The sequence below is a fragment of the Schistocerca gregaria genome, chromosome 5, assembly GCF_023897955.1.
Source record: "Schistocerca gregaria isolate iqSchGreg1 chromosome 5, iqSchGreg1.2, whole genome shotgun sequence".
Classification (NCBI taxonomy): Eukaryota; Metazoa; Arthropoda; class Insecta; order Orthoptera; family Acrididae; genus Schistocerca; species Schistocerca gregaria.
The window spans coordinates 137,758,181-137,785,368 of NC_064924.1; the positions used below are offsets into that span (position 1 = coordinate 137,758,181).

A 27,188-nucleotide genomic window follows, 5' to 3' on the forward strand; every position below is an offset into this window, starting at 1 on the left:
AAGAATTTTAGTTCAGACCTTAGTTATGCTGTCTGTTTTCTTTCTTTATATTCATTCAAAAGCTTACCAATAAAAAACATTGTGTGTGTGTGTGTGTGTGTGTGTGTGTGTGTGTGTGTGTGTGTGTGCATACGTACGTGTGTGTGTGTGAGAGAGAGGAGTGGGGGGGGGGGAGGCTTTCTTTCCCCTTTTTATACAATTTTAATTTACTTTCGAAGATTCTTTTCACTATAAAATGTTAAGTAGTGTGGGCAACTTTGGTGAAATTTAATTAATTAAGGATGCCATTTTGACATATTGCACAAACTCTATTTGTGCAGTGTCAGCTGTTGTTAACATAGAATGGCTTCCAGCGATTTTGGTCACATTCAGAATTTTTGTGCACTGTAGAGAATTAACTCTTTTTTTGTGAAATGGGTACTAGGAGGTGAACTTCTTCCATTAAATTTTTTGTATGCCCTCATTTCAAGAGAACTGTCATCACTGAGCAGTGCCTTTTGGAGGGGGGGAACATCCTTAAAGCATTTTGAAACAGACACGACATATGTCACATGCCCAGCAGTTGTCATTAACTGATTTGCTTCTGACATATTGTTTGTGCTTTTTGACCACTTACCACACTACAGCATAGTTTTTAGTCTTTTTAATCTCTCTATATAAAAGGCAGTGTCCTGACTGACCGATTGACTGAATGACTCTACATCACCCAGCCCAAACCACTGAGGATAGAAACTTGATATTTGGAGATGATGTGGATCTTATACGGTAGGCGTTGTTTAAGACGGAATTTTTCTAAATTCCAATCCTAATGGGGTGAAATAGAGGATGAAGGTTTTTTTGAAAAATGCCACTATTAAGACAGTTTTGAAGCTACACCAACAAAAATTGGTATTTGGTTTCTCATTCAGAAATAAAGACATGTGTGTTTCAGCATTTTTAGAAATTTAGTGTTTTGGAAACTTAATGCCTAAGGGGTGAGAGTTTTCAAGAAAATATTTTGTTATGAAACAGTTTTATGAAAAGGATGGTTGCTACTCACCATATAGTGGAGATGCTGAGTCACAGATAGGGACAACAAAAGGACTGTCAGAAAATGAGCTTTTGGACAACAAGGCCTATATCATAGATAGAACATACACACACATATTCACACAAATATAACTCACACACACAACTGCAGTCTCTGGCTGCTTAGGCTCATAATAAAAGCACTTTTAAAGCTAAATCTGTGAAAATTTAAATTTTACTTCTCAGTTAGAAATAAAAAATTTTGTTTCCCCTTTTTTTTTTTAATTCAGCCCCTGTGTGGGGGGGGGGATAGGAGGGTGAAACATTTTATGAAAATATTTCAGTGCAAAAGCATTTTTAATGCTAAATCTTTGAAAATTGGTGTTTGCCTTCTCAGTTAGAGAAGAAAAAATACGTTTCACTGTTTTTGGAAATTCAATCCCTAAGAGGGTGATACAGGGTTGTACTGATTCATAGCAGGTGAAAGTTTTTTTAAATAAATAATTATTTAAGTACTACTAAAGGATTTTTAAGGCTACATCTATAACAATTGGAATTTGACTTCTCAGTTAGAAATTTAAAAAAATATGTGTTTCAGTGCTTTTGGAAATTCAGCCGCAACAGAACTGAAATAAGGAATCAAATTTTTAAGAAAATATCTTGTTACATTAAAAAAAATTTAACGCTAAATTTATGGAACTTGCTATTTCTCTTCTTGGTTAAGTATAAAAAAAAAAATTGCTACATTCGGTGAAGACCATGCTTATATGGCCTTCATTAGCATGAAAAGCTTAGAAGGTGTTGCAGTTTGTGAACAACATAAAAACTGGATTAAATAAAAACAAAAAAAACTCTGCAGGCCATACAGTCTATGAGCAAAGAAGCGCGCGCTAAGCTAATTATTCATAAACCTTCTCTTCTCAGTATAGAATGCAAAGGCGTATGCTCTGAAAGTTTACCCAGTATTTTTTTCTTTTATGTGTAATTTTATTTATTTATTTAAATTTTACAATATGAATTACGATTGACTGCTATTCACTGCGTAGAGATGGTGCGCAAACCCCCCCCCCCCCCCCCCCACACACACACACACACACACACAAAACCATTACGTCTTCAGGTGGTCTTTTATTCTTGTTTGGAGTATGTTTCCTCAGAACTTCACCTACATCTTTGCTGAGACTTTACACTGCTAGTACTGCTTGAATATGATTATTTCATAATGTACTTTCATTTGATTGAACTAAAATTTTATTCACTACTGTTAAAATGTAAAACAAAACTACTTAACTATATCTTCAACTTAAGGGTCATTTATTGGCTGCTGTGACGAAGACCTTTTTTTCCCTAACTGGTCTTTTTACTCATTACCTACAAAATAAATAACACAAATGGCTTTAAAAAATTAAAAAGCTAATGAAAGCTCTATTTCTGTTGCAGAATCATGTGTGATGCAAGTGCTGTTCCGATTAGTTCCAACTAATTGCACCTCACTATCATTTCGCACTTTTCTTTGTTCAAATCTGGTGGAATGGTTGGCTGGACTTATTTTCCAACAGAAGCATGAAACGGTGTGGATGCGAGCTACTGGGCCTGCTAGAGAATGCAGCTGTAAGGCTAAACTTATTCATACTCTGGTTACAGTCTTGTATGAAAGTTTTAATGACCTGCAGGATCTCCACTCTCAAGGTATAAGAATTAGTGTTTACTGAGATTTAAAAATAGTTACTGTTCTTGGAAATAATGTGCAGTATCATAAAGTTAAGTCTTTTTTTTTAATGTCTGTTGCCAGTTTGATGTTCAAGTAAAATTTACAAAATATATACATGTTAAACTGTGAGTTTTTACTAATGGATTCAGTGAGGTGGTGCTCAGAAGGAAGGCAAGGAGATACAGGTTACACTGGATCTTTAACACTGATACCACAGCTTCATGACTGCTGTACTCTTTTCATTATTTATTTTTCTGTGACATTTGCTCATTTCATTTAACTCTTCTCTTTGGGCTGACAATTTATTGCTGCTTGTTCTTGCTGTCATGTCATAGAGCTGATCATTAAGCCATATCAAAATATTAATAAACCAGTGCACTCAAAGATTGTTTTAAAGGCTTTTTCTCCATGCGTAACTTAGAATAAGATGGCTCAAGATGTTCCAAACTTTGTAAACATGTGGGAAAAATTATGAAATTGAAAACCTCATTATGTTGGGAACTGATGTGGGAACTCTGGAACACCTTGTACTATTTCAGCCAATCATGGTACTTATTATAAGATTTGGCTGGGCATGTTGGTGGAAAGCTAGTGACATGTAAAAATTGTTGAAAATGATGTGTATTAGTGTAAAATCTAGTATTTTGGCCTGGAAACTCTAGGTCGGAATATCCACAATATAAGGGAAAGATCCCCCCCCCCCCCTCCCCCCGCCTGTGAACCATGAAGATGTGGAGGCTTTCGTGCCTCAGAAATGCAGACATCCATACCGTAGGTGTAAGCACAACAGAGGAGTATCTGTTGAGAGGCCAGACAAATGTGTGGTTCTTGAAGAGGGGTAACAGCCTTTTCGGTAGTAGAAGGGGCAACAGTCTGGATGATTGACTGATCTGGCTTTGTAACATTAACCGAAACAGCCTTGCTGTGATGGTACTGCAAATGGCTGAAAGCAAGGGGAAACTACAGCCATAATTTTTCCCGAGGGCATCCAGTTTTACTGTATGGTTAAATGCTGATGGTGTCCTCTTGAGTAAAATATTCCGGAAGTAAAATAGTCCCCTGTATATACATGGAACAGGCCAGGAGACACTGTAAGATTTTGGATAGATTATATAATAGTAAGACAGAGATTTAGGAACCAGGTTTTAAATTGTAAGACATTCTCAGGAGCAGATGTGGACTCTGACCACAATTTATTGCTTATGAACTGTAGATTAAAACTGAAGAACGTACAAAAAGGTAGTAATTTAAGGAGATGGGATGTGGATAAACTGGAAGAATCAGAGGTTGTAGAGAGTTTCAGTGAGAGCATTAGGGAACAATTGACAAATTCAGGGGAAAGAAATACAGTAGAAGAAGAATGGGTAGCTTTGAGAGGTGAAATAGTGAAGGCAGCAGAGGATCAAGTAGATAAAAAGACGAGGACTAGTAGAAATCCTTGGGTAACAGAAGAGAGATTGAATTTAATTGATGAAGGAAGAAAATATAAAAATTCAGTAAATGAAGCAGGTGAAAAGGAATACAGACATCTCCAGAATGAGATCAACAGGAAGTGCAAAATGGCTGAGCAAGGATGGCTAGAGGGCAAATGTAAGAACGTACCTACAGGAAAATTAAAGAGACCTTTGGAGAAAAGAGACCCACTTGTATGAATATCAAGAGCTCAGATGGAAAATGAGTTCTAAGCAAAGAAGGGAAAGCAGAAAGGTAGAAGGAGTATATAGAGGTTCTATACAATGGTGATCTACTTGAGGACAATATTATGGAAATGGAAGAGGACATAGAGGAAGATGAAATGGGAGATATGATACTGCATGAAGAATTTGACAGAGCACCAAAAGACCCAAGCCGAAACAAGGCCCCTGAGTAGACAACATTCCATTAAAACTACTGATAGCCTTGGGAGAGCCAGCCCTGACAAAACTCTACCATCTGGTGAGCAAGATGTATGAGACAGGTGAAATACCTTCAGACTTCAAGAAGAATGTAATAATTCCAATCTCAAAGAATGCAGGTGTTGGTTGACAGTTGTGAAAATTACCAAACTATCAGTTTAATAAGTCATAGCTGCAAAATACTAACACGAATTCCTTACAGATGAATGAAAAAACTGGTAGAATCTTACCTCGGGGAAAATCTCCTTGTATTTCGTAGAAATGTTGGAACATGAGAGGCAACACTGACCCTATGACTTATTTTAGAAGATACATTAAGGAAATGCAAACCTACTTTTCTAGTTTTTATAGACTTAGAGAAAGCTTTTGACAGTGTTGACTGGAATACGCTCTTTTCAAATTGTGAAGGTGGCAAAGGTAAAATATAGGGAGAGAAATGTTCCAACATTTTTACGGAATACAGAAAGCAGATGGCAGTTATAAGAGTCGAGGTGCATGAAAGGGAAGCAGTGGTCGAGAAGGGAGTAAGACAGGGCTATAGCCTGTCCACAATGTTATTCCATCTGTATATCGAGCAAGCAGTAAAGGAAACAAAACAAAAATTTGGAGTAGGAATTAAAATCCACAGAAAAGGAATAAAAACTTTGAAGTTTGCTGATGACATTGTAGTTCTGTCAGAGGTTTCAAATGAGCTGGCAGAGCAGTTGAATGGAATGGCTAGTGTCTTGAAAGGAGGATATAAGATGAACATCAACAAAAGCAAAATGAGGATAATGGAGTGTAGTCAAATTAAATCAGGTGATGCTGAGGGAATTAGATTAAGAAATGACACTCTTAAAGTAATAAAGTTTTGCTATTTGAGATGCAGAATAACGGATGATGGTCTAAGTGGAGAGGATATAAAATGAAGACTTGCTATGACAAGGAAAGTTTTTCTGAAGAAGAGAAATTTGTTAACGCAAATTTCAGATTTAAGTGTCAGGAAGTCTTTTCTGGAAGTATTTGTATGGAGTGTAGCCATGTATGGAAGTGAAACATGGAAGGTAAATAGGATAGACAAAAAGAGCATAGAAGCTTCCGGAATGTGGTGCTACAGATGAATGCTGAAGATTAGATGGGTAGATCACATAACTAACGAGGAGGTACTGAATAGAATTGGGGAGAAGAGGAATTTGTGGTACAACTTGACTAGAAGAGCTGATCGCTTGGTAGGAGATGTTCTGAGGCATCAAGGGATCACCAATTTAGTACTGGAGGGCAGCGTGGAGGGTAAAAATCGTAAAGGGAGACCAAGAGATGAATACACTAAGCAGACTCAGAAGGATGTAGGCTGCAGTCGGTACTGGGAGATGAAGAGGCTTTCACAGGATAGAGTAGTGTGGAGAGCTGCATCAAACCAGTCTCTGGACTGAAAACAACCACCACCACAACAACAACAATGGAAAGATAGATTGTTAATCAGCATAAAGATGACACGTTGAATTTTAGGCAAAAACAACAAAAAGACACTTACACATTAGCTTTTAGCCAAAGCCTTCCTCAGAAAAGAAAACACACACAGAGTAAATCTAACTGTTTGAACAAGGGTTTGAAACTCACTCCTGAAAGTAAGTCCAGCATCTTAGCCACTGTACCATGTCACACAGCTGAAATGCATTCGAAGGAAATCATTTAAGAAGGGATTGAATTGTGAGTCATCAGTGTCCTGTAACCTACTGAAGAGTGGATTAAACCAGATCAACTACAGAATATTAAATGGTAAAATGTTAATGGCCTCAAATAGAAGTCCCAAAACTAATCATGTTGTTGTAGAAAGTTTACTGGTATTTCGTACCAAGAGTCATACAATCGAAACAATGTTACTGGCACTTTTGGAATGAACAAAGTTTAAAGAAATTTTGTAGGCTTTTGAATATGTTTAAAAATTCTTTTTAATGTTGTGGCGAGGATATCATTTTGCCTGTTTTATTTACAGTATGTGGGGTCTCATTTTTCAGTGATGAGTAGAAATAATTTCCTTTTAATGGGTGGGAAAAGTCAGATTGAATTTAACTTAAAAAAACTGGAGAAAACTATAAGACTTTTGTCCTCCAAGAAAGGAATCAATAGTTCTGATATGTAGCAAGTTTCTTGTATATAATATGTGTATATTGGCAGTACTACTATATACAGTTTCTGTGGTAATTCATCAAAGACACTGTTTTAACAGTGCACTACAAGCAGAGATTAAACTAGAGATGGAATTGAGGAAGCATATCTGTCAAAGCAAAGGTACTTTGGAGTAACCAGTGATGTTGGATGTTGATCTCCAGCTATTTGCTTGTTTTTCATTTCTTGTATAAGTACTATGTGACTGCTGCAAAACATCACTAAAACATAAAAAGAAAATACTTTTCAATTCTGCTTCGACACCTGTCTGTTACATCAATAGTGACATAAGGTTCAAAACTAGACATAAGTTTATAATTCTTTATCATGGAATTTTTCCCCCTAATTACAACATGGTAGGTGATGCAGGTGATAGGGGTCTGCAGAGACACTAAAGTTCTGTTGTCAGGGAGAGACACTAAAGTTCTGTTGTCAGGGATCAAAGTTCTACTTCCAGGGGTAGCATAGGGATCACTAGGAGTATCCCAAGTACACAAAGCTGGGAAATGCAGTACTTGGGTTAGACCAAAGCAGGCTCTGAACATTTGCAATAATAAAGTGAAAACTGGCAAACGTGTTCATTCAGCTTTATTCAAAAAATTCCAAAACATAAGTAATTTCGCGCCATTTGGAGCAAAATGTGGTTTACATCCCTGCACATTCCTGTGTTTAATCTGTAACTGACAGATGTTTCATTGTTGCATGCCTGTTAGTTATTGTTCAGTGCTGTATTGAGTAGAAAGTTGTGTTTCACAGTTTACGAATTACAAGATGGCAGAGTCAGAGGATCAGCACTTCATTATTAAATTATGTGTGAAACTCAAGAAAACCATTACAGAGATACACCAAATGATGCAGGAAGCCTACAGTGATGAGTGCTTAAGCCGTACCTGGTTCTGTGATGATTCACATGGTTTAAAAATGACCAGGCAGAAGTAAGAATATACTCATTCAGGATGCCATTTGACGTCATTCTGATAGTTTTCTTTGACTTTGAATGATTACTTCATCATGAATTCATGCCACAGGGACAAACTGTTTATTGATGGTACTATCGGGATGTGTTGCAATGCTTGCAAGAAAAAGTGAGAAGGAAATGGGCTGAAGTGTGGCAAGAGATTTCATGGCCCTTGCATGACAATAACGCACGTGCACATTCATCCCTGTTGTTGCAAGATTATTGCTCCTATGTACTTTGGAAATTAACAAAAAGTTGAAAACCGCATTGAAAGGACAAAGATTTGCAATGGTAGACTAGATAAAAATAAATTTGCAAGTGGCATATCATGTAGTCCAGCAAGAGGCATGCCAGGACTACTTCCAGAAGTGGAAACCGCATTGGGAGTGGTGTATCAATTGTGAAGGAGAGTATTATGAAGGAAACCATGCACAATAAGTAAAAGATAAGTACAGAAAAATTTTGTGTACAAGGTTTCGGAATTTTGTCTCTTAGTATGTTTGTTACTCCTTCATGGAGTAACATGAGGAGGACCATGTGATGTAGATGGAAGAGAAAGTATTGAAGTTGTGAAGGAACGAAGAGGGTGTGTCACCAAACCCCTAATCTGGTTCAGGTCCATCAGGGCCTAGACACCCTATATTCGTTCTGCCACAACCTCAACATCTTCTCTCCCATCCGCATCATGTGGTCCTCCTCAACCTCGCGTGGCTCCTTCCTAGACGTTGACCCTCCTCCTGTCTGATGGTTCCATCCACACCTCTGTCTCCATTAAACACACCAACCACCAACATTACCTGCATTTTGACAGCTGTCATACCTTTCACAGCAAAAAATCTCTCCCATATAGCCTGGCTACCCGGGGACGGCATATCTGCAGTGACAAAAACTCCCTTGCTTAGTGTGCTGAAGCTCGCTCCAGGCACTACCCCCCAGACCTAGTTCGCAGACAGATCTGCTGTGCCATTTCCCCTCACATCCCCAATCCTCCCACCACCCCCAAGAACCAGCCATAAATGAGTGTCCCCTACATCACCCAGTACCACCACGGACTGGAACAACTGAACCACATCCTTCGCCAGGGCTTTGATTACCTATCATCGTTTCTTGAAACGAGGGGCATAAATTTCCCACCCTTCGTAAAATGGTGTTTCATCGTCCACCCAGCCTCCACGACATCCTAGTCCATCCCTATGCCACTCCTAATACCAACACCTTGCCATAATGATTGTATCCCTGTGCAAGACCCAGGTGCAAAACCTGCCCAATCCACCCAGCCAGTCCTGTCACCAGTTTGTCCTACCCTATCAAGGGCTGGCCCCCTGTGAATGCAGCCACATCATTTACCAATTCTTCTGCAATCTTGCACAGATTTTTATATCAGTATGACTACCAACCAGCTGTCCACCAGGGTGAACGGCCACTGCCAAACAGTGACCAAGAGCAAAGTAGAGTGGCAGAGCATGCAGCTAAACATGACGCTCTTGATTTCAACGACTGGATCTTTCCCTCCACCACCAGCTTTTCTGAACTGCGCATGTGGGAGTTTCCTTACAACACATTCTACGCTCCCTTAATTATCCCGGCCTCAACCTACAGTAACATACTGTCCCCACACTCTTCATCCAATAGTTTCCACCCACTCTGTCCTGTCAACTCCTCCCCATTCTCATCTCCCACCTTGTTTACTTGCAGCTCTCTACCAACACATCCACCCATCTTTCCCCACTACTCTCCTTTTTTGCTACTCTTTTCCTCACCTCCCTAACCCACGGGCACCTGATGCTGTGCCCGTTGGCAGTCTAGTCCCTGCACACTCCACCAGACAGCATTTGTCTCTGTCTGCACCCTTACTCTACTATCCCTGCCCCTTGCCCAGCCCCACCCCCTCCCCTTCCCCACCCCCACCCCCTCCAGATTGCTGCCTGCATCCGAGGTAATGTTGCATTTTGGCCCAAGTTGCTAGGGTTGGCAGTCATGTATGCATAAGGTGTGCTTGTGTGTGTGTGTGTGTGTGTGTGTGTGTGTGTGTGTGTGTGTTTTCCTACATTAAGCGTGATGTTGTCAGTGACTTGTGTAGTGTCTGTGGAATACGGATTTTGTATTGGAAAATGTGGACTCTTGCTACAGTCTTATGGTTGAAAGCATATTGTAAAGCCAAGTAACTATTGTCATAGTCACTTGTGGTGAATTAATGAATGGCCAGAAAGCTGCTGCACTCACCTCACCATTAATTGTGTTACTGATAGGCTGCATAAATCCCTGCTGATACTTATAAATTGGGCTGCATGAATGCAGCCACTTGCCGCACATCCACAATTATCAGTATGTCTTATGGAATGGGACTGATCATGTTCAAACCTAGAACAGTAAACTGCTGTAATGCATTGTTTTAATTATGTTGAAATATAATATGAAGTTCCATCACACCTATGTCACATACTTCTGTTACAGAGGGAGGTAATTTAAGCCTCTGGGCCTATTCAGATGTTGGGAGAGCCGAGGACTTGATATCCTCAAGCTGCGAAAAGTATTCCAGCCATTGATAGTGGAGACAACGAAATCAATATTGTCAAATACATATTGACAGCAAGTTAGTCTTGGGGGAGGCTCTTCTGTGTGGTGACAGTTGATAGCTGCAACTGTTGAGCTATTTTATGTAATACTTCTTTTAACAGCTACAACTAAATACACAATAAACTGAAAATAACTCCACGGTATAAACATGAGCCCAGTGAATTTATCTCATCTACCTACATAAGAAAACTAAACAGTTAATGTTGAGGAGATGTAGTCTCCTTGTAAACTGAAAATCAAATGGCCCTCAGGGAGGAGGAATTCATGTTTCCTGGAAGAACCGATAGATACCATACAGAATGAAATATACTGCAGTTGCTTTTTGTGCTGTATTGCTGTAGAGAGAATGAGGAATTGCCTCCTTGCTCTTTGTATTGCAGATCTATAAAAGGGAGGAAGTGCATGACCATAATCTGGCAACCTACCATCCCTTGTGCTTCTACCCTCCACCTTGCTTTTCCACTCTTTTGCAAACCCAGAACACAACTTATCCCTTAATATGGTTCTGCTGCACTTGGATGTGGTACACACATTTAATATTTGTCCTTAACCCTCATTATTTAATGATGTACATTAATTTTTTAGGATTGAAACACTATTTTTAATAATCAACAGTTTTTCTATCCCCTACAATGCTGAAACTATTTGTCCTTCAGAAAAGTGGATAAAATCTTTTTTGCAGGAAATTTACTATAGTTTAATTTTATACTGGAAAACATTTTCATTAGAAACTGCAGTTTTTCAGTTATTCAATACAAACGTAAAACACTTACCTTTAAATTCTCTGCCAATCCTGCGCTCACACCCCACCAGTCACAGAACTCCTTGATGGTGACATATGGGCAGGCACTCCTGTTGTGTCACTACTCGGTATAGCTGGTGCAGAAATTCATCATTGTGCATCTCTCTTAAATAATCTCTCAATTGAAACAAGAAAGTGGTTGGCTCTCAGAGATGATTGTAGTTATTAGAAAAGATCATACGGAAGGGATTGAGAATTATGATCATTAGTTTGAAGAACAACAGAGTGGTTTCAGGGGCAACAGAGGAATAATTGACCTAGTTTTTGCCATTAAACAACTAATAGTAAAGTACTGGGAACAAGAGGAAGGTATGACTGTAGTAATTTTAGACATACAAAAAGCCTATGATGTTGCAGGGAACAAAATGTGGGAATGCCTGCATAAACTAGAGGTTTCAAGTTCTCTAATTTGAAAGATCCAATTGCTGCACAGAAACTGTGAAAGCAGTGTACAAGTAGGAAATGGTAGATTAGAACAAATAAAATAGTACAGCAAGGTAGTGCACTATCTTAACTACTTTTGATTGCACTCATGGGTGCAATTAAAGAAATTAAGGTTGTAGAATCTTGAGATTTGATTGAGTTAGTTTTTGCAGATGATGAAGCCAACTGGAGAGAGACAGAGCTAGGGGTTCAGTGGAAATTAGGTTGCTGGAATAACAAATTTAATGAGTACAAGCTAATGTGAATAAGAAGAAAACAGTAGCAATGAAATTGAGCAAAACACACAGCCATGTAACCTCAAACTTCATGGAGAAAGAATTGAAGGTGTGGAAAGCTTCAGTTACCTTGGAAGTATCGACTCAAACCAGGGTATTGCCAAGTTAGCAATCCAAAACAGTGTGTCAAAAGAGTCCTCATGTTATTCTTCAAGTACAAAATCTGGTGTGGGATGAAGCAGTTTCTGTGAAAGCTGAACAGTGTACAATCATATTGTGCAGAGCATGACATACTGCTTGGAGATGTGTGTGTTATCAAAAATACAGCACCAAACTACAGGCATGCAAAATTAAATTTTTGTCATCTGCTGCACAAAAAAAAGATGAGACCAAATTAGAAATGAGTGCATTAGGAATGACATGCAAAAGGTTGAAATGAGTTGGGCATGTGCAAAGGATCCATGAGACTAGAACCACTAGACATGCAAATTTTCAATTAGCTTTGTTTGACACCAGATTGTAAACACCTGGTTTCTTTGTTTTATAGCCAATTGCACGACTTCATTCCAGCACCAAATTTGCTGACCTTACCTAACCTGTTTGAGGATGCCCTTTGCTGATGAGTGTAATTGAGCTGTGACTAACCTCCGCATGTTCTCAGTTGGATGGTTAGTGTTCACACGCGGTGTATTTAGCCATGATGCAAAAACTCTTTCTGTGTGTTACGATTCCACTTCTTGATCATGTCCATCCCAGCTTTTTTGTGATCAGATTGTTCTGTCCCTGCCTGCAAGCACTATGCATATTAATTTTTTGCATTTCGCATTTCGCATCTGTCCATTTATACCTCTACCAATGATGATATTTTCCTTTAAGTTTGGATGCAGTGTCACAAATCCTCATGTTATTAATCTTTTTCAGCATCAGGGCATACAGTTTGTGGGGCATAACAGAATGTTATTCACATATCGGTACTTGGGTTGTCTCAATGAAGGAATGCTACCTGGTTATCTAGTTACTTTAACATGTACAAAGTCCCATAACTTCTGGCTCATTACCTCTGTTGCACCATTGCGGACAATAGTAGTACAAAGTAGATGGTCTTTTAGGTATCTCTTATGGCTCGGTCTTTGTGTCATGTACAAATTGAGGAGTGACATTTTTACTGTAGCAACTCTGTCAAATGCTTTTCCAAATCCCCAAATGTTATTTATAATGTCTTCTGCTCGACAAGGGTGTTAAACTGTAACAAATATTCATCCTACGAATGGTATAGTTCTTTTTATTTCCAAGCTCTCTTAAGAAAACTGGAGAGGAATTCTGCCCTATTAACAACATAGCCTTGTCTTCCTCGAGTTATCTGTGAGAAGGTAGCCTTAGCAAACTTGTTTCTTCTCTCTTTTCTTTTCTTCATCCATCTCTCTTGTAACTTTTTCCATAGATTCCTCTTGAAGATTCTTAACAACATTTTTGATAACTTAGTATCAGACCTATAGTTCCGCTCTCATAGCATTTTTAGCATTTCTTTTTTGCAACTTATAAAGGAGGCGACCTGATGATAATTTTTTTACACACTGGCTAAATCGGTTCAAAATGTTTTCAACAGAAATGTTAAAAAAGGCTTTCTTTGTGACTAAAAGTTGATCCTATATTTACTACCATAAGAGTAACATTTTCCTGTTTCATTACCTGTTGATTGTATGTTTTTCAGGACAGCATTCTTCAGTGTCTGCATGCCTAGGACGTCATCTGTGTGTTGGTGTTCGCTTATTACATGGGCTGCTACAGCAAGATGAGCTTATTGGTTCATATCTGGATGGCGTTGAAGGTCAATATCAGCTTTTCTTGACAGGATTGCGTGATGCTGAGGATATGCTGACAATGTCGGACTCAGAAAGTGAGTACAAACTGAAATTAAATTTCGTAAAGTAGACCATTTCACAATTATTACAGTATTCATTTTTCTACCTTTAATTTTTGTAATGCAAAACTCCACTTTATGAGACAGTTTCCGTGCAAACTTTGTTCTGATTCCTTTGTCTCTATTGCTATCGTAACCATGCTCTGTGGAAAAATTGGGGAGGTGAGCTCCATCAAAAAGCATGTTTAGTATTTGACTGAAAATTGTTCTCTTGTAAGAGAAAGACCAGTATTCTATCTAGTAAGAACATTCATTGCATTCCTTAGTATCTGTATCCAACCTGCATGTTTTTGTTTTAGAAGTATGATCCTAGTGTAACTCATCCCTAATTTGTGATAAATTCACATCCTTATGTACATGGCGTAAATATATCTACGTATGACTGAAATGTAATAACAGAGGGAACTGGTGTTGCAGTTTTGTCTGATTTTTCTGCAGAAAAAATAACTCCAGTAAAAGATAGTCTGCAAAAAATTCATCAAATGTGCTACACGAAATAGCTGCGTAAATCAGACTTACAAACACGTACTATCATAAGAATAAACCTGATGTAAAGAAACACAAACACAATCACTAGTCAGAAGTCATAGTACACATACACTGGTGTTGTTACGATCTTGGATGTATATGTATTAGGAATTATTAAATGAAAGTGTAAGGTATTCTAATCTATTAACACCCATCAATGTTTATCTTAACCACACTTTAGTTATGTAGTTTTTATTTAAAAAATCATGTACAGTCACAGTCTCTGTACTATTGTGGATTGTCACACTGTTAATACGCAGAGTGAAAATGGCTGAGGTTGCTTCCTGCTCTGTAGTAAAGCACCTATGTGGAACACAGTTAAAAGGTGTCGAGAAATAGGTTGTTCTTAATGTTTTTCATAAAGTTACAGAAAAGTTGGCTTTGTAGTTTTCCGAGGGACTGTATTTGATACAGCTGGGATACACTGGATGTGTTGCAGAATCAGTAGCTTAGTAGATTTTTCATTCAATTTGAAACACCTACATCTCCTAAACCTCATCATCATTTTTTATGAATAACGCACAACTTCTTGTTTCTAATTACATGTTGCATGCAAAATTCCTGTTTTCCTTTCAAATATAAATTCTTAATTATTGATATTTCATGAAATATTGTTAATCAAGGTTGCTTAAATTGAGAAAACACAACAATTTAATTTTTTTAGGGCAGAAATGAAAAACTAGCTACTCTTTATTTGGACTGTCTTCATTATTTTATATCACAGATGTAGTCTCACACAAACCAGAATGATAAGTGTTGTAGAAACATGAAAAACAATCATTTTCATAGCATCGAGCACACCACACGCATTCTGCAGTTTTACATTTGTCACTGTACCATTATGATATGAACCCAACAGAACTGATCTGAAGCCAAGTTAAGGTATTTTCCATGAGAAATAACAAGATTGTAAAGCTGCCAGATGTACCGGAACTATTGCACACAGCTTTTTCACATGTGACTGCCAAACACTGGTGGGATATAGAATGGCATGTCACAAAAGAAGAGTAGAAAATGCAACGCCTGGATCATTTTGTGGATTCTGTTGTTGATCGACTCGTTCTCAACATGGGCAGATTACTGTTTCAGAACTGAATTATATTTCTCGAATTCGGACAAGGAATGAGCTAAGAGATTATTAGATGACATGACTGTAATTGATACCTTCAGTGGCATTAGTATTCAACAGCATGATGAAATCCCTGCAGTATGTTTTTGAATCACACTTAGCTCTCTCAGAAAAATTACCCTGTGTTTAAGTTAGCAATTTTCATCACTCTTGTTTGTAATTAGAATACTATGTTAGGTGAGAACAAGAGCATTTTATGCTTTCCGTAGTGTAACCTAAGAAGCACACAGTAGTGCTGGAGTTTTGCTGAACATTATTTCATTCTCTTTAAAAATTAAATTACACTTGAAGCTATGTTGTTTCTCTGCGTGTCTCTGTTTACATCTGAACTGTGAGTGCTCACATCATTGCAGGGTAATTGGACCAGTTGGCTGGCCAGTACTGTCCAAGTTAAATGCAACCAGTAAAGCTGTTGTTCCACATTATCCCTCAGTCTGTGTCTGTAACACAGCATAAAACGTATCCTTATGATCACACTTGACTGTAATGGATACGACATAGCTTCTGACCCACGTGAAATGAAATTCAGTTAGATTCAAGCAAACGTGAAAGATTACATGGTATAATGTATACATCAGGTTTATTCTTACAATGAATGCAGTATAGGTCTGCTATACTTTGACCAATATGTATATGCATCTATTGATTTGTCTAGGGAAAAATCTGTAACAGTGTGGCCAGCACTGTTAATTAACTCTGAATTACATTAATTTTACTCGAGATGTGTATTGTGATTTCTCTTTCAAGTTATTAGCTCTCTGCTTGTCCCTTAATTCAGTGTGTAACAGAGCCATTATTCAGAGTGTATAGCATTTCCACTCACATGAATTTTCTTTCACTGAAGTCTATGGAGCAATCCGTTTGCAAGACATAACAACAAGAGGAGGAGGTCATCACAAAGTAACAGATGCATCACGTTTCACATATAAAGTACCACTGAAAAGTGCCTGTATCCTTTTAATAGGTCACTGCCACCATGCCTTGAATGAGCCAGTCAAAACATGCAATGAATAACTATCATATTTTAAATTCTTGTTTCATCTCTAAAACTGAGATTACTTGGAGGTGAATTAACTTGTATTCTCTGATGGCATAGTGTCTGGCTTTTTTATTATTATTTAAACCAAAAATACCTCTGCATACAACAGAATACTATTTCTGTTTTGATAGAAGAAAAAAGAATGGATTTCCCTAAAGAAATCTGACAGGGAATCATAAAGTCATAAACAAGGCTGCAGAATAAGTACTTACTTCCTCAGTGCCCAAAATGACTCACACCACCTTGTATCCATAGAAAGCCTTCCATTTAATATCTTTGGAAAAAAGTAATTTACTTTTCCCTCTTTTTAGCATATTAAGAACAAATTAACCATTCAGCAAGCCTATTAAAAATAGTCAATACTAAGGCATGTAGGAATTTGCAAGAGGGAAACGTACAGCAGTTCTTTTCATGATGAAGTAGCTGTGTCAGTTCTCAGCTCTCGTCATAAGTATTTCATTAGGAGAGCCAAAATCCTTCTTCGTTTAGTAACAGCATTTGTCATAAAGTGAATAGAAATACACTGTCACTTTGTGTTTTTTAAAAAGCCTATTACCATATTATCTAGGATCCATTGAATAAACAGTTTCCTATACATAGTTAGCCATCAACTTCATTGTTGACATTTGAAAATTCTTTCCAAAGTAAATAACTGCATTGGACCTCATTTTTGAAATTCGCTGTGAATTAAAAGAAACACACAAATAATTGTTCTATACATCTCTCACTTTCAACAACAACAAATGAAAATTTTATGTGCATTGTGCTAAATCTCTTAGTTGTATTGTCCAAATCAGAATGTGTGTCATAATGATAGTGAAACAATATTTGGTAATGGTTATTGATACAGATTCATTTTTGACCTGCAGAAAAATGCCTGAAGGAGCTCCTGGAAGTGGAAATAGTAACCAGTGATGGGGTGATTGCAGTTCCCATAGGAGATGAGGACAGTGACACTTCTTCAATGAAAACTACCATAGTGGAAAAGAAGGATGATGATAGTCTTTGGGAGAATATGAACACCTTGCTTCAGTGGGATACCAAGATAAAACCTAAAAGTGTTTAGTTATTTGCTTCCTCATGGAAATAGGTTCCAGGGAATGGATACCAAACCAGTGAAAACTACTGACGTTGCAGCTGCATTAAGGTGCAAGAAAATGAAATCATTGAGAACTCCTTGGGGATAAAGCATACACAGTTTAGCATGCTAATAAACTTTTGTAAGATCTATGTAATTTGAACTTATCTTCGGTTGATAATAATTTGCTGCTGTACAAGCAACTTACAAGAACATACAATGTGAGAAAAATAACACTGTAAAAATTACAGATGTGTGAATGTAACCATTATTGCTGTGCAATTTTTTTGAGTAATCAGTTACCTGTTGGGGTTCATTTTGCTGTGTCGTTGGTTACTTGACAATATGTATTTGAAGATTTCCGCCAAAATTGGTCTGAATCATATAATTACAAGCTTTAGTAACCAAATACTTTGAGGCAACATATCCTGTCAAAAAGAAATTACATTTTGAAGATTCCTTCTAAAGGAATATTATTTGCGGTATTGGTTACCTAAATCACTGTCATTGTATCACATCAGTTTATTTTTATGTAATGGGACCATTTATAATGAATTATGTTAGATAGAACCAGAGCATTTAATGCAAGAGCTATACTGTTGTGTAAAACAGTTGTTTTGAAATTGGTTAATCAAAATTGAAATTCTGACAATACTTCCTACTTTATCAGTACAAGTTCTCTTCAAAGATATATCAGAACAGTCTGAATACAAATTGATCCCTGTAAATGTTATCCAAGTTCAGGGATGTTAAATATCTCATACATCACTGATGCGTAATTATTCTGGATTATAAAGTAAGCTGAAAGATGCTCATACTTAGAAAACACATTCTTAATTCAGAGGACGCCTGCATTTTATGTCATGATGAGGTAAATGAGCTTCCAGTTATCTGTGATATCTTCAGAAGCATTGTTTATACTGTAATATTTCAACAGAAGTAAGTAGTGGTGAAATATTGTACATATTGTAAATAAGAGCTCTCTTCAACTACTTAAATCTTCATGAATTAAAGGAAGTGACTGCTATATATTTGTGTGTGGTTTTATTTCATTTTTGTCTAAAATTACCTCTAAAAATTAGAAACCAATTGCAAGATGCTGATAGCATATGACATGATATGACAGTAAACACAGAGAGTCATGATATTTCAATGAACATAATCAGTTTTGGAAAATATAATTGCGTAGATAAAAAATCTACTCACCAAGTGGTAGCACTTGGTTAGTAGTTTTCTTATGTACACAATTACATTATACAGTCATAATATTGATACATTAGAGCCAACATGTATTCAGCTGTCTTTCAAGTCTAATATAAAATAGGCCATCCTCCGCAGCAAGAATGTAAATACTTGTTTTGTAAATAAAACTGCTTTTTCCTGCTGCTAATTAATTTATTTATCTCATATATTTTTTGCCTTATCTTGTTCTAAGGCATCATCAGTGGGATCTATAAGGATACAGTTTTGTTAGCTTTAGATTATGACACAGTTCAGGTCACAATTTTTTTTAAAAAAGTAATTACTTAAGATTTTCTGATTTGTGTTTCCTCACATCGGTTTGCTAAAGAAATTTTGCCTTTATTAAGCTTTCCTGCTGAGGCAGTCATTTACTTCAAATGAAGTGTTTAATTCCACACTATTGGCTAGTTTCAACCGTTTGCTGCATTTGAAATGCACATTTTCAGTTCCTAGCACATATGGCATTATGCCATAATGAAGAACCAAACATGAGCTAATACAGTACCAGTACTCCAAGAAAATTCACGTCCCAAAAACCACACCGAAAAGCTTAATATCAGGTCGAGGCCTACGTCATTGGGAATCTGGACATAAGAATGTGCGCTTTAAGGCGAACTATGCATTTTAGTATGGTTCACGAAATTCCGACGCTCTTGGAGTATCCTTTGATGTCTTGTTTCTTTTATGACATAATGTAAGATCTTTTAATGTTTTAACGTGCGAACATACGTAGCTGCGCAAGCGCGGTGACGCCTCTTATCTGGCGCTCTCTGGCAACTGCTGAAATGAATTTATTTCTAACACTGCATGGGAAAATATTGCATTATTTTCAAAGTTAATATACTTTTACGAAAGATGAACTATGTGCGAGAATGTACGATGAATTTGTTAAATCGCAGAGTGTTTACTCTCTCTTAAAAATCAACTCTTTGATGATGAGCCATTTAGAAGAATTTCGAGGCCAGAAGACATTTAAGTCAGTATTAATAATTTTACTGGCGTATTTGTGTGATGTATCTTAAAGTGTAACATCTGCTAAACAGATCAACATTAGGCCTATTTGTGAAAGCTTAGCTTCTCTTGTAGCTTATTAATCTTCGAGACAAATATTATACGCGAAAACTATGCCTTTCTTGTAGCAACACTATGTATATTAATTTAAACCATTGACTTTTCCTGTTGGTGGAATTAGAATTTATACTTTCGTAATATGAAACTATGCAGCATACATGTTGCTGCACGTCAAAGATCTTTCCAAAATGTGTTTTTTCCCCATGAATTTCGTTTTCTAAAGTACCGGGAAATTCTACGCTGCTGTATAAAACCATATCCATTCAAAGGATAAGTCTTACAGTTCCGAGGGCAAGTATACTGTCACTTAACACGGAAAAAGTGTATCTTCACCTGGGAGAAAATGTATTTTTAACCGGGAGGTCCGGCAATTTTTTTTCCTTGTCCACGTATACACCCTGTTATTGAATCGCCATATACCGAATCATCTTATATGAAATCACTTAAATGCATGTTACTGCAACTGTTGATAAATAAAACACAGAACCACACTAGCACAAACTATTCTCTAGTCACCCCTGAATCAGACTGACGGACATACAGGAGAAATTACACAGGAACCAATTTTATAAAACACTGAAACCTGCCTGCATGCTGTAGCTTACAGACAAGTTAGAACTTGTCCAATTCCACCTTTCCGGGTTTACTACTGCACACATCTTTTCACGGGCACACAAAGCAGAGTAACCTTGCGAACACACACACACACACACACACACACACACACACACACACACCACCCAATCACACATCAAACACGCTTCGTTGATGCAGCTATGTATTAACCCATGTACAGGCTGTTAATATTGTATGACTTCCAGCTATAATTTTAAATCCAGATGTCCTACAACATTTATTACTTCAAAATTGGAATCAGTGCACTCTATTACATAACATTTACATTATTTTCACACAGTAGCAAATTCTTTGTTGCTTAGTGTAATACACCATAGAGCTCTTGAGGAGAAAACTGCCCAGTGGTTGGAATATAGCCCAAGCCGCAAGTGTTTAAAAAACCTATTTATTTAACACAATATACAATCGTTGATTACACTAAAAAACAGTAAATGGAGAAAAAGAACATTTTATTAAGTGTTGCGGAGAAATGATCAGTACTCAAGGGAGCGATCATTCAAAGTGAAAAAGTCTAACGAACACAGGTTCTAAAATGCATACCTTAAGAACTACGAGCAGTTCTTAATCTTTGATACTGTGAAACAAATCTGTTCTACTAAAAGATCTTTGCTTTTCATATTTTGAGATGTAGTAGTATGGACTAAAACAAGGAAAAAAGTTCAATAAAAAACCATACCTTAAGAGCTATCAGAATTTGTTCAGTAGAAGCATTGTGTTTCATAGTAGTGTTCACAGCTCTAAAGGAATGCATTTTAGAGCCCTTGTTTACTAGACCTTTTTGCTTCGAATGATCATTTCTGTTACAGCTGTGAATACTGACCAGTCCTACTGAGACACCCTGTACAAACTGATCCTGGACAGATATGTCTATATGTACATGTATGAAGTAGAACTGGGAGTGCCTTAACAGCTTCACTCAGCTAACCACTGGCAAGTCGTTTACATTGTTGTTCTGCTTAGTGACTTGCTGCTTCATTATTCTTTAATATCCGTTTTGGGTATGAATGCTTATGTGAGTTTTTCACATGTACCGACCGGCCACCCTGTCATCCTCGGCCCTTAGGTATCACTGGATAAGGAGGTGCATTTGGTCCACTGCTCTCCCGGCCGTTGTCAGTTTTCGTGACCGTTGCTGCTACCTCGCAATCAAGTAGCTCCTAATTGCCCTCACAAGGACTGAGTGCACCTCACTTGCCAAGGCATTTAGCAGACCTGGATAGTGACCCATCCCAGTGCTAGCCCAGCCCAACAGCATTTAATTCCGGTGATCTGACGGGAACCGGTGTTATCGCTGTGGCAAGGCTGTTGGCAAGCATTTCCCCACTGCCCCTGTGAAATATAAGCTCATAATAACACATAAGCAAGAACAAAAAGTGGTAGAACCCACATCACTAAATTTAAGTACTGCACGGTGTATCGAAAAGTCTCATTCAATCTCACAAGACTGTATATCTTTCATGAAAGAAGGCAGAAACTTGGGGCAAATTTTAACTTATTACTGCTAAGGTTTTATTTCAGAAAGAACCACCTGGTTACACAAGTGTATCCGATGTGCCCTCTACTGGACACACAGCATTATGTCCAGATCACTGTCACACTTAGAACATATTTTTGCAAACATATCTGAAATTTGTACATTTGCTGCTTTTGTTATGCATCAACACAGTTCACCCAAAGTTGTTGCAGAGGAGGTACGTAAAATCTTTCCAAACTCCACAAAACAAAGTCACATATCGTGAGATAAGGTGACCTTGGAGGCCAACGCTGCTACGTGAGATGCTTGCTCTCCTTATGTCCGATCCTTCATTGAGGCAGCCTGTTATTAAGAAATGCTTTTACATGCAGGTAACAGTGTGATGGTGCTCAGGCCCGGCAAATTTCAGCCTGAGCTCATAATTGTGGAAACAAGCCAAGTCTCTCTTGTGTGAGCCACTGTACCACATTAAAAGTGCTTTTCGACAGGTATTGTGGCAGGTATAAACATGTTTCCCTTAATGCAAGTCATAGAACACCAATATCCACTGAACAGTACAGTGGAAACTCACTTAATGAGAACCTCCCCTAACATGGAATTATCAAAATGAGCAAAAGAAATTGACTCACTGAATGAACAATGTTTCGCATAACAAGTGACAACAGTTTAAGGTGACGTCACCAGCCATTTGCATGCGGCAGGGGAAACATTCAGCAATAGGAACGCCTTTCATTGTCGGCAGTGGCATATTAATTATGTCTTTAGTACACACTGTAGTCTGGGTTTAGCACTCATTCTGCTATCGTCATAGCCCAGCCTGTGATTACACATTTTTCTAAACTTGCCTTTACACAGTGTTTTATTGTGTGCAAATTTTAATAACTTTGGTAGAAATGTCCCAGAGGATAAAGAACCAAAGAAACGACCATGAGAGAAAGAAAATGACAGAAATGAAACATAAAAACATTGAAAAATGCGAACATGTTGAGCATTACTCATTTAGCATACATATACAATCAGTCTACATCAACTATTTGCCCTATCCTCAAGAACAAGGACAAGATTAAGGAGATAGATGCTTCAAAGGGAGTGACAAGAGTAAACAACAGTTTCATATTCTGGACGATGTCGAAAGGTTGCTCCTTATATGGATAAATGAAGAGCAATTACAAGGGACACTATTAATGGGATCATCATTTGTGAGAAGGTGAGAGTGACTTTTACTGACCTCATTAAGAAGACATCAGAATCATTTGTAGCAAAAGAAATGTTTAAGGGAAGCCATGGGTGGTGCAACAAGTTTAAAGAGAAGAACAGGCATAACCAGCATTGTGAGGCATGGTGAAGCAGCCAGTTCTAACACAAAGGCACCAAAAAACATCATCAGCAACTTCAGGATGCTCATGCATTCTGAGGGTTATGTGCCGCAACAGATGTTTAGTTGTGATGAGGCAGGTCTATTCTGGGAAAGGATGTTGAAACGAACATTTATAACAGCAGAGGAGAATGCGCTCTTTCCGTCACAAGCCAATGAAAGACCATCTCACACTGCTATTTTGTGCCAATGCAAGCAGCAATTTGAAAATTAAACTGCTGCTTGTTTACCATTCAGAAACTGCATGAGCCTTGAAGACGTATAAAATCCAGAAGAGCAGGTTAAATGTGATGTGGAGGTCAAACAACAAGGCTTGGGTGACACATGATCTTTTTTGTGATTGGATCAATGAAGTGTTTGGTCCTTTGGTGAAAAAATATTTGGTTGAAATGAATCTGCCACTCCATGTCTTATTTGGTATAGACAATACTCCTACCCATTCTCTAGGCCTACAAGCCCACCTCCTTGAAGAACTTCAATTAATCATGATCCAATTTCTACCTCCCAACACAACTCCATTACTCCAGCCTATGAATCAGCAGATTATTTCTAACTTTAAGAAGCTCTACACTAAAGCACTCTTCAAGCATTGCTTTGAGTTGACTGAAGCTATCAGTCTCACTCAGGGAGTTTTGGAAATATCGCTTCAACATTGCTGTCTTCTTCAAGACGATCAAAAAGGTGTGAGAAGGGGTTGCCAAGAGAACTCTCATGTTGACTGTGACTCTGAGGCATTTGCGTCAGTACCTGTGGAGCCTGTAAGCAACAAGATTGTCTCTCTGGCCAATATCATGGGACTAGAAGTGGACAGCAATGATATCAAAGAACTTGTGGAAAGTCACAGCCAAGAAATGTCCACCAAAGAGCTTATGGAGGTGCAGTGTGTTTCACAGTGGGAAGCTGTGGAGAGGAGTCCTTCGGAGGAGGAGGCAGTAATAGAAAAGCAGCAAACTTCTGGTGCATTAAGAGAAATGCTGAAAGTGTGGAAATCAGCCGCATCATACATTGAAAACCATCAAATCCAATAAGGCAGTGGCTACATGCTCTACAAATTTATTTGACGATAATGATGTGTCACATTTTTTCTAAGTGTTGAAGCATTGGCAGAAACAAATGACTATAGATAAATTCCTAGTAAAAAAACAATTAGTTATATATCATGAATAATAAAGTACATAATAATATGAATATAATAGAAAGAAACATTCCACGTGGGAAAAATATATTGGAAAACAAATCTGCAAGCTCCACCTGGTTTCGAAAGAATATGCAGTGGAACCTCACATAGCAAGCATAATTCATTCCAGAATCTTACTCGTAGTATGAAATACTCATTAAGCAAAACAGTTTGTCCCGTATATAAATTAATGTAAAATATGATAAAACTTTTAGTATTTTTTCAGGAATGCATTATCTCATTCATGCCATTTATTCAAAGAAAATTATACATACATTATTATGTACTTTGAAAAACAAAGATGCTGTGACTTACCAAACAAGAAAGCACTGGTAGAAAGACACAATAAAAAACACACAATCACACATACAAATTTCAAGCTTTTGCAACCCACAGTTGCTTCATCAGGAAAGAGGGAAGGAGAGGGAAAGACGAAAGGATCCTGAAAAGATCCTGAAAAAATACTAAAAGTTTTATCATATTTTACATTAATTTATATATGGGACAAACTGTTTTGCTTAATGAGTATTTCATACTACGAGTAAGATTCTGGAATGAATTATGCTTGCTATGTGAGGTTTCACTGCATATTCTTTCGAAACCAGGGAGCTTGCAGATTTGTCAGCATAGATTATATCAAGTATCTGATACTTGAGTGATATTATAAGAAGTGTCAGTGAGGAATTTTCCAAGCTGTCACACGAATTCAGCCATTGCTGCATTCGTATTGTCCTTGATAGCTGTTTGAAATCATAGTAAGGCAATAGGGAGGCAGCTGGAGGGTACTTCTGGTACCACTGTCTGATCCCCCCTTCCCTGTACCATTTGCTACTGGTGTGTGGGAAGAATGATTGTTGGTAAATATCAACAGCAGCTCTTAATTTTTCTAATTTCCTCACGGTCATTTCACAAGATGTATGTGCGAGGAAGTAATGTGTTTCCCAACCCTTACCAGATTGTGCTTTCTTTGAATTTCGGTAGTAACGTACTCTGTAACGCATATCACCTCTTGTAGCATCTGCCAGATGGAGCATCTGCGCAATGCTCTTGCACCAACTAAATAATGATGAAATGCATTGCACTTTGTTGCATCTCTCTAACTATTTTATTAGTCTCAGCCCCGGATCTACAGTATTTCCAAACTGGAGCAAAAACTTGATCGTGTCCCCATCCTCCCCTCAAGCATTTGAGGTAGACGTCAAAAATTTTAAAAATTCAATTTTTGCAAAAACACACTCCAATTTTGGTTTTAAATGTGCCAATATGCAGTGGCATGCCTCTTCACAAAGCATTCTTGTGTCACACATCACAGTATTTCACTCTGTGGAATTCAAATATGTATATTTTGTAATGAAATCCATGAAACCTATATTCAGGATAGTGGAAATTAAAATGTATGGCACCTCTCCTGCTCTCAGTCAGCCAGTTTGACATCATACCCCCCCCTTATATATATCCTCGCAATTAATACTGCGTGGGATTATTTTTAACTGGGAGAATAAGAACTCTTCAGAAAATTTTCACACTTTATTGCCCATTAGCTAAGAACTTTCTCTTTCGTATGACATAAAGTCAAATATAGGCAACAAGACCAGCAAAGACAAGAGCTAGGCAAGACAAAACACATTTCTTCAATCCTTAGGTTCCAGCATTTTTTCTCTCTAATCTTGCTACAGCTTTACGTGGTGTGCTTGCCTTTCTGTGAAAGAATCTATTACCCCATCGAAGTTTGTCAAACATTTTGCTGCATGAAAACTCAAAATGTCCTCTAATACTGAAAAAGGTGTTAATGCGAATAGTATTAAAGACTGGTGTGGTTTCTCAATTTGATTATATGTATATTGTCACTGTCTGCTAGATAAAACAAAACAGTTCTTTCTAATATTGCAGCAATTGTAACACATGTCAAATAAGTGAGGTTGTTTTAGGCAAAAGGTTATTTTTATCTACTTCATTTACATAAATAACACAACAGAATATATATGTACCAATATCAAATACCTGTTACGCCTAGTACAATCAAAAAAGTTTTATGTTAGGAAATAGTTTCACATTTCATTTGTACACTCCAGTTTCTCAAGCATGAGGTCAAAAAGTAGTAGTGCGAAATTTTCACATAAATTTGGAATCACTATATTATTCCTCATAATTTTTGTGATGACCCCGTTTCTTCTCCTTCCTCGTTCTAACAATTTTGACATAATTAATTCTGTAACTGTTCCTGCTATTGTGAAAACTTATTTTCCAGTTAACTTTACTGAACCTTCCAGAATCACCAGTTTAGTTATCCCGTGTTTATTCTCCAGTTAGGCATTATTATGTGTTCATACAACATGTTCTCCATTCTGTTCCAAGAATAGAACTTAAGTGATTGCTAACCAGGGACTGTACAACTGACTCTTAGTAGTGTAGCGTTGTGGCAAAAATTTTCTGTCAAAATTTCCATTTCTTGAATACACCGAGAAGATTAATATGTGATCTTTCTTACCTGCTACTTCTTTATTTCCACTCTGGTAGTCTGAATATATGGCTTTCACTAATAATTATAACAATGGTGATCATTTGCACACCCCTATCACATAAACAAACAGTGATTGGCATTCACCCATTTGGGTTTGTGTGGCTCAGCTCATGTAGCCTCATCCCTTTTTGTCTCCAGGGAAAATTTTTGTCATTCATTCAGAAACAAACTTAGAATGTGTTCAAAAAATCATATAAATAATCAATAGACCAACGTTTTCTAGGCACTTTGTGAAACAA

The 27,188-nt window shown here is 37.6% G+C and overlaps 1 protein-coding gene across 1 annotated transcript in view; it reads left to right on the forward strand.

Moving 5' to 3' along the window:
• The window catches only part of LOC126272543 (uncharacterized), a 145,776-nt gene extending 127,296 nt beyond the window's left edge, over positions 1-18,480 (forward strand). The window contains exons 16-18 of the mRNA XM_049975461.1: positions 2,449-2,697; positions 13,470-13,655; positions 17,245-18,480. Coding sequence (XP_049831418.1) covers positions 2,449-2,697; positions 13,470-13,655; positions 17,245-17,441 — 632 coding nt within the window. The 3' untranslated portion in view covers positions 17,442-18,480. The remainder of the gene's footprint in view (positions 1-2,448; positions 2,698-13,469; positions 13,656-17,244) is intronic.
• The last annotated feature ends 8,708 nt before the right edge of the window (positions 18,481-27,188 follow it).